This window comes from Lytechinus pictus, chromosome 16 (genome assembly GCF_037042905.1).
Source record: "Lytechinus pictus isolate F3 Inbred chromosome 16, Lp3.0, whole genome shotgun sequence".
NCBI lineage: Eukaryota > Metazoa > Echinodermata > Echinoidea > Temnopleuroida > Toxopneustidae > Lytechinus > Lytechinus pictus.
The window spans coordinates 26,929,858-26,942,049 of NC_087260.1; the positions used below are offsets into that span (position 1 = coordinate 26,929,858).

General features: G+C 36.1%; 1 protein-coding gene across 1 annotated transcript in view; it reads right to left on the reverse strand.

Moving 5' to 3' along the window:
* The window catches only part of LOC129279442 (sushi, von Willebrand factor type A, EGF and pentraxin domain-containing protein 1-like), a 78,853-nt gene that overhangs the window by 43,236 nt on the left and 23,425 nt on the right, over positions 1-12,192 (reverse strand). Inside the window, exons 13-18 of the mRNA XM_064111244.1 lie at positions 7,126-7,288; positions 5,740-5,867; positions 4,947-5,216; positions 3,701-3,832; positions 2,098-2,277; positions 339-521 (exon numbers count right to left, since the gene is read on the reverse strand). Coding sequence (XP_063967314.1) covers positions 339-521; positions 2,098-2,277; positions 3,701-3,832; positions 4,947-5,216; positions 5,740-5,867; positions 7,126-7,288 — 1,056 coding nt within the window. The remainder of the gene's footprint in view (positions 1-338; positions 522-2,097; positions 2,278-3,700; positions 3,833-4,946; positions 5,217-5,739; positions 5,868-7,125; positions 7,289-12,192) is intronic.

The window sequence follows — 12,192 nt, forward strand, 5'->3', positions numbered from 1 at the left end:
GATCATGTGACCTGAAACTTGCACAGGATGTTCAGTAATACTTGATTACTATTATGTCCAAGTTTCATGAATCAGATCCATATACTTTCTAAGTTATGCTGTCATTTCAAAAACTTAACCTCAGGTTAAGATTTGGTGTTGACGCCGCCGCCGTCGCCGCCGCCATCGCCGTCAGAAAAGCGGCGCCTATAGTCTCACTCTGCTATGCAGGTGAGACAAAAACTGGCGATTATTATTATGGAATTTCTCCATTCCCTGGGGATCTGCATTTCAACAAGGTTCCAAACTGAACTGCTAGGCATATCCTGCAAGCCACATGTGCCAGAATCAATACTCACCTGTACAATAAAGTGTTGCGCCAGACCATGTGCCATCCTTCTCACAAGTCAGGTGAGCATTTCCACTGCTCCACTTGTATCCAAGCTGACATTCATGAACACATGTGGAATTCTGGATTGGGGGATCAGCACAAGCAACCACTGAAGCATTGGCTGTGACATTAACCACTGGGCATTCAACCACTGTAAGATTAAAGAGATATAATGTCCATAAACAGTCATTCAAGAAGATATGAAACAATACAAAAATTGTCAAATGTGAGCAACATGATCAAAATCAGTGTCTCATCTATGCATATTCAGATTAAATTTAATAACATTTTTTGAGAATTCAAGAAAAAAACCTACAGTATTACTAAATTGAGGTAGAAAAATTAACATTCACCATGCATATTTGCATTATAGTTGGATAAAATGCACAAACATGTAGAATCTTGATCTTTAATGTGCGGGGGGCCTTTTCGTAATTTTTTGTTTTATTTTATAAATAAATAAAAATAAATAAGTCGATAAACAAAACTTCATCTATCTTCTGGGATAGCATCTCAGATAGCTAACATAGTCATGTTCATTGGGTTTTAAAATGAAAAAAAAAAATCATAAAGACTTTCAAACTGGAAAACTTTGCCATTATTGTAACTTGCTGAGCACTGTTACCATGGCTACCATAGTTGACGTAATGGCAAAATCATGATAGTTCTAACTCTTTATGAAATGGGTGACGTACAGGTCCCAAGTGTAATATGTACATGTGACAGAGAGACTATCATGCATTAAAATCAAACACTTCACCAAGAAAGATCATGTGATGGGGGGTAAGAGTTTCAAATATCTATTACTCAATGTTTGTTTCCATCACATCCTTTTAAGTAAAGATTTTAAGGATTCATTCTCACTAAGTGTAAAATTTTCTACACAAGAAAAAGAGCAAACGAACATGCCTTGGGTGTGTCAGAACAGGGCCCCGTCTTACAAAGAGTTGTGATTGATCTGATCAATCGCAAATATGGAAAGCCAGCAAAGTCAACATATACAGTACATGTTTGCTCAATTTTTATTTCTAGATATGGTGTATGTTACAAAAATTCATTGTTTTCTTGACAATCTGGTGTGTTCGCCTATGTTTATATAGGACATTTTGTAAATTTCATGTAGAAAAAATTATGACACTGATGGATTTCCATAGAGTAACTTTTTGTAAGACGGGGCCCTGTTTATAGGGTACCTCGTGTGTATTGAACTTTAGCTCCCTCCTTCTCTTTGTTGATTTTTTGACATAAAGGCCCGAATTAAAAAAGATGATTTTGGAAAAAATCTGTTGAACCCATGGTTAATGCAGATTTCATGTATAAATTACGCTTGATTTAGAGACAAAAACGTCAAATGCTGCCAGTGGAGCATGCTTTTGTCACAATACGCCAAATTGACGCCTGTTGCCATGATTGAGTACGCTATTTTATTCACGAGTCCACTGTTTTGAATAAATGAGTCTACCCTTCTACACAGTGGATAAATGAATAAATTGCATGTTTAATCATTACAACAGGCATCAATTTGGCGTAATGTGACAAAAGCATTCATCAGCTTTGGACCTTTTTTTTTTATTACACGCTGTATATTAAGCATAATTTACACATGAAATCTGTATAAACCATGGGCTCAACTGATGGTTTTCAAAACCACCTATGTGAATTCAGGCCAAATAGTAACAAGCTCTTACCAATGCCCTTAGTAATGTGTATCACATATGTATACTGACCTGTACAGAATGTGCTCATATCCATATCCCATTCCCCATTAGGCAAACAGAGGACATCATATTTCTCCGTTTCAGACCAGTAGCCCGGGATGCACTCTACAGTACATCGTCTTCCGGGCTCAAAGGTGCAATCCTCCATTAGGAAACTACCAAATGATACGTTTGCACTGCATGTCAGATCTAGGAAGGGAACAAAAAAAAGCATTTAAATCACAATAATGGTATAAAAGTAATCCAAATTTTAAATCTGATATAGTCCCCGATTAAAGCGGTGCTAGATTCACCTCACACTCACAGAGACCACCCTTCCCCCTACCTCCACTTGCATCCTCCTCCCCCAACAAAGCCCTCTTACTCTCCTGCACAAATTCTGCCTTGTCTTTTTCATTCGCCCCCTCCCCCTCTGACCAACTACCTCAAACTCAAGTGACCTTCTTGAAACATGATCAACATCCCTCCTCAACACATGGTGATGTCGTGGGTCGTGGGTGGGGGGTTGGACCTTGCTAAGGGACCGGACAGTTCAATAAAGAAACCGGGACACCAGATCTAGGGCAGTTTCATTTAATCGGCGTCATAGGAAACATAAAAAAACCCAAGGTCAGAAAAAGGTCAATCAACTGCTTCAAACTACAGGCTGCCACTACCAGTACAACAGACTGCAACCCACAGACTGCAACCCCTGGACTGCAAACTCCACAGCCACTGCAAGCCCCACAGTAGCTCACTACCAGCCACTGCCACCCACTGCCACAGGTAGACCCACTGCCTATTGGACCAGCTGAAGTCCCAATTCTACCAGCGAAGAAATATCCAACACACGTTTAAAACTTCTCGTGCTCTGCCTACAAACACGTCCGTGCACGTAGATCTTCAAATGCCTTCTCCTAATCAAACCACACCCAAAGGGCTATCACACGTGAAACGGTACGAGTACAACCTAATTAAAGATGCATATATCAATGCGCTTCAAAAAAAAGTAAATTCGGCCTAGTACGATTACGTAACCTAGCGTAAATATTCGAAACACCTGGTTCAGATACGCAGATCTCACCGCACAAATTAAATCCTTATAAATTTCGCCTTCACAAAAGTTCATTTCCCGACAGTGATAATAAGCAAATAATCATTGTTGGTGAAGGTGATGGGCAAACTATCACTTTTGAGGCAAGCTAGATAAAACAATTTTCCAAGGCAAGGCTGAGGAAAGATAGGGTGTAAATCCAGCTTGCCGAGGAAATGAAAGTATGTTTGTCTCGTCACCTTATAAAATCAAAAGAAGATTAATTGCTTTATACACCACATCTAAAATAATTTTATTTAATTATATATATGTTAGAATGAAAACAATGGATGACAATGGCAATGGTCAGTCATGTTAAAGAAAATATTAGTAGAGATTGAATAATTCATTCATTGATAATTGCCTCTAAAATGGAATTGATTAAATAAATAGGGGCACTTTATGTTGTGGGAACTATATTTCAAGTGAATATAAATACAATTCCTGCAAGTCAATCAAACTTCAATCTACCGGGTAAATACTGAAGTGGCTACTACCCTAAATAAGCTAATAATTGGGTGAACTACAGGCATAGCTTACTTGATGTGAGGCATGTTGTATTTGTTTCAGTGTCCAATTCAATGCCATCAGAACACTTGCACACTCTACCAGTAGGGGTAGGAATACAAAGATGACTGCATCCTCCATTTTCTACAGAACAGTCATTGCTTCCTGGAAGATACGGCAAAAAGAAATACATTGCAAGTTTTTTAATGAGACATACTTGGAACATTAATTTGCACACTCTATCAGTGACACAGTGAGTGAATTTCCATTTTGGTAGCTAGCTGCTTTGTATAAATTTTCTCTCCCTTTATAAAGCAATTAACTTTGTAGCACTTTCCGAGCATTTTTTCAAAAAAGGCTAGAAAATGGCAAATTTCTTAAAGAGTTTGAAAATGTGTACCAATTATGAAATTGGTTCAATTCTTTCAACAAATAATACCTTTACCAGCTGCTGGTGGGGGGGGGGGGGTAGGTTCAGGCGCACCCCATAAATATTGCAAGAGAGAGAAAAGATAAGAAACTAAAATGGCTTCATTTTTTTGGGGGGGTGGGAGGGGTGGCTGATAAAATTCTCGGGACAAAATGCATACCTTAAGAAATATCCTTGATCTGCAACTGGCTATAACAGGAAATAAATTTCCTTGTATCCCCTCCAAATTTGCTATGCATTTTGAATGACTGCTATCAAAGATCTTTTTTGTGTAGAAATTTTTTTACAATGGACTGTACATACATTGTAATGGCAGTGTAATATTTTGTCAAAAGACCATCAAATTCGAAAATAAAATTATTCCCTGAATAAAAGATAGTGTCACATTACCTAAGAGTTACGTGACACTTAAACAAATTTCAACAGTATTTATGATAAAATCATGTTTTGACAACATCAATACATATACAGTGTTTTCTATGATATATCATTATAAAAAATAATAAATTCGCAATCCATTTATTCATTTTGTGTAGCAAGTTTTTACATTGAACTGTACAAAATGACATCAAATTTGAAAATTGACATTATTCCCTGAGTACTAAGAAACAGTAAGCATTACTTGACACAAATAAAAATATAATTCCTACCCAATATACATGTAAGTGCATGTTTTGACAGCTGTCAATATCAGGAGATTCATCCATGCATTACTGTAATATATCATCACAGGAATCATGAATTTCTACAGAACTAACTCAAGACCAATCAAAGCTATTGCGTTATTACCAATGACATACCATCAGTCGGTTTGGAGTCAAATTCGTTGGTGTCTTCAACTGAACTGACCTGATTCTCTAGTAGAGTTATAAATATGAATCTCGCTGACCCGTGTAAACGTCTGCGGTCCGGCTTCCTCCATCCCAGATCCATTGTTCTTATTGGCCCTCATTAAACCATATTTCTTCCAGTCGCTCCAATAAACGTGATCTCCGTAGATGGCGACCCCGTACGGGTGTCCCCTCGGCGCCAGATTGACGATCATCTCACGGCCGGTCCCGTCAAGGTTCACCCGCTCGATGCGATCTATCTTGGCATCACCCCAGTAGAGTTTACCGGCTGAGGGATTCAATATTCATCAGAAAAAATACAAAGTAACGCTTTAATTTCATTTTGATAATCAGGTTGAAAATAAAATCCATTATCATTTGTTTGGCATGACCTATGCCTTGGAGGCAAAAAAGCAAACTAAATCAGTGTGACCCAAAGGTCTCTCCTTCAGAAAAAAACTGATTGGGGTGTGCAGGAGGATTCCTACACCAGGGATTACTCCTACTTTTACACCAAAAAATGCAGTGCAAGGTACACGTAGTGACTTTCATCTACAACATCTGAACATCCTATCCAAGAATGGGGTGTTTTCTGTACAATAACCACATCTGCAAAACACAAGAGGAGTATGTTAACACACAATACAGGCTTCCATCATCTGCCCGGGATAGACAAGAACTGATCTTTCGTTGGACAGGCTTAAAAGACCGTGTCAATGCATTTCCTACAGAATGTTTAGTTGACAAAGTCAACTTATTCTATGTAGGTTGTGGGCTTGGTGGACGCTATTAGAGTAACAAGTCATACTCACCATCAACGTCTAAAGCAATACCATTTGGCCAAGCAATTTCCGAGTCCACAATGATCTGTCTATTAGTACCATCCATATGAGCCTTTTCTATCTTTGGTACTGACCCCCAGTCACTGTAATACATGTAACTGACAGAAAAAAGAATAGTAAAGGTTACAAATGGCATACTGAGGGACATTTTAATCCACCAGTCCGTTTTGTATGTGGTACAGCCTAGTGGTTTACAAAGCACTTCACTTTTTTCTCCATTAGATATACATGTACATGTTGAACACTTAACAATGAAAACATTCCAAAAGAGGACAGTCGAACGTCAAAGTTCATGAAAGGAAGAAATTGTAGAAAATCTAAAATGTCTACCCATCAACAGAAATGAACTTGAAGGCTTGTGGTGTTTCATGGGACCTCAAGATTTGATTAATGTATAAATTGATGAATGTGATATCCAAAGTTTTGTCTGACAATAAACAAATGCTAAACTCTGTGAAAGCTTTGATTGGCAGACTTTTGATTCATACATGTAGTTTTATTCATGGGACTTCTCTTGACTTTTAATCAATTTGATTTTGTAATTCAATAATTTTTTTGCCTGAAAAATTGTGTTTCCATGAAATCCTGTGTACTATAAAATGTACTTTTGGTGAAATTCTTCTGTTTTCAATATCACAAAAAATATGGTATTTTGGTCTTGTTACACCCCAACTCGGTGGATGTAGGTGACATGAAGATACGTTGCCAGTGTACATGTAGGAAATACATGATGTGACTGATAATTTTACCCTCACCACCGCCAAAATTTCCCTTAAAACTGGAATGATTTGAGGCAACTATATCCTTTTTTAGAGTCACCCATGGAGCTAATAATAATGATAGGCATTTATAAAGCGCCATCTATCTAGATATAATCTATTCCGAGGCGCATTGTTTATTATTATTATTACCCCGGCTTGAACTCGAGCTGCCTTTCAGCGCTCAGTGCATTCAAGGAATTAATCCTGCTGGGTACCCATTCACCTCATCTGGGTCGAGTGCAGCACAATGTTGGTAAATTTCTTGCTGAAGGAAAACACGCCATGGCTGGGATTCGAACCCACGTCCCTCAGATTGAAAGACAAGAGTCGTAATCACTGGACCACGGCACCCACACCAAAAAAATATTCAATATTTTTTTAAAATCAATATTCTACATAAGGTAGGATAACAATATTTGCATTAACCACATAATCGCTCTCAGCATCAAAGAAAGTATAACACTGGAAATTAAAGTAACCCCCATAATTCAGAAATTGCCCCATTGTGAAAAAAGTAGCCATTAACAAATAGAAATTTCCTATCCTGAAAGTTGCAATACATGAAAGTGTACATATAGCGTTCTAGCATTCTTACCCGCCTACTGGGTCTAGAACTATGGCTCTAGGCTGGTCCAGGTCTGTATCTATCAAGGTCTTGATGGTAGTCCCATCTAGACTGGAGACTGTGATGGTGTTCCGGGCCACGTCGGTCCAATACAGCAAACGGGATATTGGGTCTATAGTCAGACCATCAGGACCTGAAACAGATCATCAAGTTTATATACAAATCAATCAATTCTATCAAATACAGGGACCCCATTTCCTAAAGAATCAATTGTGATTGTCAACTACCATGGTAACAGAGCTCTATAGCCAGTCACAATCAAGGTCTCAATGGCAGTTATCAAAGTTGTAAGTCTTTGTAAAGAGGGAACTAGGTATTTCCTGTTTAACCCTTTCCCGCTTTGGTTAATCACTGCTTTCAACATTGACTTGCTTCTGTCGACTCTGGATTTATTAACAAAATAATTGCCCTTTTTTACTGCATTGATCACACTGTTCATTCCTAAGAGATGTAATATAAATCTTTTTGATACTCATAGTTTGTAAGTTTGATCTACATGTATTTGATAATGACAGTTCTATCTATATAGTATAGAACAATATGTATGTCACTTGTAGCAGTGTGGTTCATGGTTTCACTGTGTGAGATTTTAGGAAAGGAATTGTGATCACCAGGCATTGTGTACTATATACCGTAATGTAAATGTGAATACAAGCGTGAGAAAGAGATTGGGGGGAGGGATGAGTAAGAGTCCCTATTTGGGAATCTTACTCCTAAACTTACTCCTAATGCAAGACATTTGGTATGGGTGAAACACGAATCAAATTACTGAAACTGACTATGGTATTGTACTAGTTTCTATTACAAGAGAGCAATAATAACTATGATATGAAATAAAGTTTGTTACAATGCTGACATGCACCAGAAGAGCACGTTCCAATTTGCATCATCAATCTAACTAAGATATTGATCTACTTCTGAGCAATATCCGCAATAATAACATCTTTCATATTAACATTCATGTAAAAGCCATGAATATTTCTCTCTTGATCTTTGGCTTCACTCACAAGCTTTGCCGCTTAGGGGTCCTAAAATATGTCATATACAGGTAGTTTATGTATCATCTGATCATTAATCTTCATTTGTTCTCATATGTCTGGGTTTTTTTTTTAATAAAATAAACTAGATTTTGAACTTTATTTAATAATTATAAAGTTTAGAACATGAAGTAATGCCTAATTTTTTCCATCCCCCTTTGAAATAATGATGAAATACCAATTATGTGTCAATATTTTTTTTTATAAAGAAGACCAAATGAATAATAAAATAGGAAAAGACTGATATTAAAGGAGAATGAAACTCTTGGAGCAAGTTAGCTTTTGTGAAAGCAGAAAAATCAAAGAATAAGATCAACAAAAGTTTGAGTAAAATAGGATTAGCGATAGAAGAGTTATAAGCATTTGAATGTCGAGATCACTAATGCTATGGAGATCCTCCCATTGGCAATGCGACCAAGATCTATGATGTCACAGATGAACAACTCTCCCCTTTTGGACACTGAAAATATACCCCAAAACATCTCTTTTTGCTCATTCTAATCATATGACAAATGATTCATCAATGATATAATGTTGTGAAACCTCTGTACTTGTCCTCTCATAAAGAGAACACCTCACCTTGTGATATACTCTGTAAAAGTGAGAATATAAGTGAAATAAGTAATAAAGTAATGAGGGAGTTGTACGTGTGTGACATCACAGATCTTGGTCGCATTGCCAATGGGAGGGTCTACATGGCATTAGTGATCTCAATATTCAAATGCTCATAACTTTCTTATTATTCATTCAATCTTCCTCAAACTTTCAACAATATGTTTCTTTGATTTTTCTCTTTGATATGGATTCAGCTGGTTTCAAGGGTTTCATTCTCCTTTAATGATCCCATTTCAAGAAAAAAGTCAAAGTGTAAAACCATCTCATAGTGCAGTGTAACATCTGTTGCATAATACTTCATACAGGAGAAAGTGTTTGGTTGTACCAGTGATTTTTTCCTGCATTAAGAGTCTATCTATTGCAGAAAACTGTGCTTACCTGAAATTTACATTTTTACCCGAGTATTTTTATCATATAAAACTTTTATGTAACAGGTCTCTAAAAGGTGAAATTCTTGTAAAGTTATAGCAAATCTTTCTTTTATCATATGAACTATGAAGAAAACAATGATTCACAAGTAAGTCAAATTTAGGATTAACATTTACACGAAAATTACTTTCTAAATGGGATTAAACATTACTGAAGGCAAAGTGACATATATTAACTAAATAAGAAAATATGTTACAACAAGGTACATGTATGTGAAAGAGGTGCTGCGTATGTACAGTAATGGTGCTCAAAGTGACATTCAAAACACCATCAACATAGGGGAATCTTTCAAGTCGTATTTCTACATTCAAATATGTATACTCAAAAATGATATTCTTAATGAAATAATTGACACATCTAAGTAAATACGAAAATATTATACTATAACAAGAAAAAAACATGATGTGAAAGAGGTGCTGCAGATGAAATGGTGCTCAATATGGAAATTTTACCCCCATAAATGTGTTCTATTTGCATAAATTATGTGTACTTGAAAAAAAGAAGGCAGGTATCTTAGGCAATATATGTAACATGGGAAGCAATAACTTACTTTACACATATATGATACAATATAATGTTTACTGGTTATTATACATTGTACACCAGAAAAAAAAAGATTTTTTTTTTCAAGATACTAGATACAACCGTCATCTGCATGGTGATTAATTTGTCCATTTATTCATTCATTCATTTGTTCTTTCATTCATTCATTCAGTCAGTCATTAATTCATTCATTCCTCCACTCATTCCTTCATTCAATTATTTATTCATTCATTTCATGTGTCCATTAATTTCCTTATTTATTCATTCATTCATTCATTCATTCAATATCCTTTCTTTAATTCATTCCTGCACCAATTCAAATACCAATTTGGTCTCATATATCCACTTGGTCAAACACCACTCAGTTTATATTCAGATCAACTGTGAATGAAACAAGTGCAAAATAATTTGTAAACAAAGTGGAGATTAAACCTTTTGCAGATTTGCCAACCTCTGGAAATGAAAAACTGTATTCAATGATCACCAAAACTGTATTTTGAAATATTGAAACTACAGAGATTTTGGCCCTTGGTAAAGATATATGTAAAATAACATTCTTCCAATTGTCATACTTATAGAAATTCGATGAAAAAGAGACATAATAGAGATGATAAAAAAACTTATGAAGAAAAAACGTAATGATGTAATTTGTGTTGGAAAACACAATTACAGCAACAAAAAAATGGTTGGCAGCTCTGCATTTGTGCATGGGCATCAGACTATTACTACAGGGGGCCGTTTCATAAAGTTGTTGCAAGTTACGCACGACTTTAAGAACGACTGGGGAACCTTTCTTATGAGTTGAACCATCGCCAATGAACATTTTGGTGTATACCATTCACCACAAGAAAGGATCACCAGTCGTTCTTAAAGTCACTTTTAACTTATGAACAGCTTTGTGAAACATCCACCAGAGGTGAATATTGGACCAAATGAAGATTGGACAAAATAGTTAACAGACAAATTGATAATAGACCAAGTGGGTATAGCCATGACATCATTAGCCATGAGAATTAGACAATCTGCTACTAGACCAATTATACATACAATCTCTACATAACCAATGCAGTGCAGTGGGCTTTCAGGAGATGAACAATGGAAAGTGAAAAGGATGAAAAATGGAAATGGATAAGCAAGCGCAATGGCCATTGCAAATAACCTTTTTATTTGAATAATCAACGGATGGTTAATATAACATTATTTTCACTAGAGTTCTTTCTACTGTTGTAGGGCACATATTATGCAGTTTAAACAATACCAGATAAGGATTTTGTCTTTTCCTAATTGGAAAAATTTCTTCCTGATTCTATTAGATCATTAGAAAGTATTCTTTCCGTTTTTATCAAATTTTACAATCCCAAGCCATTCAAACATACCTGGATAATTAATTACATATCATTCTAAACACATTATAGACAATCTCAATAAACTACATATGAGAAAAGGAAGCAAGTTACAAAGCTAACAATTCCTGTAAAATATTTTTTTTTTCTGTCGTGTAATTCAATTCAATTCGATTTCATAATTATTTCATCCAAATGAAAATTTATTTGGGGGTTTCACAACAGTTAAGAAACATGGCCATTGTGTTTTTTCTGAGTTTTAAAAAATATGTCTTTAAAATGATAATAAACATAAATTTTGAATCACCTCAGCAGGGATGCCACTAAGAACTGATTATAAACTCTGAAAATCATCTAGAATGACCCCCTTCCTACATGAAAAACACATTTTCTATCTCCAAAATATGTTGAAAAATTCTAAATTTGGAACTTAGTCCGCAAAGTGGCAACCCTGCTGTAGAGAAAACATAAAACATTACATCAACAATGAATCCGATTTTGGAAGTAGACTGCATATTATTTTACCATCACTTTAGAGGCAAATTATTATTAAGATGTAACATCAGTGGCGGATCCAGTGGTGGGCATAGCTGGCCTGTGCCCCCACACCTTTTGAGAGCAATAATCAAAATTTGTATTAAATGTAAATATACCGTTTTTACCAAAGTATGCCCCCCCCCCTTTTGAAAGTGAGGACGTTTTTTTTTTTTGGTTGTCAAATTTCTTGCGGACCAAATAACCTTCATTTTTAGATTCCCTTTTTTTTGCTTTGTCAAATTTTCATTGGAAAAATGTGCCCCCCCCCCCCACTTTTTTGGAAAATCCTAGATTCACCCCTGTGTAACATGCTTCCTTTTTATACAAACATACATCAAAATGGTTCATAACCCCTTGCTAGTGCAGTGTGCGCTATCTACTGGCTCAATCTGGAAGGAATTCACTCACCATCTAGCATACCAATATCATTATTCACTATAGCTTTCCGCTTATATCCGCAGAGTGTCACAGTGGTTTTAGGGGCATTGGCTGGGAAGATGCATATGGGACAGATATAATGACCTAAAATAAAT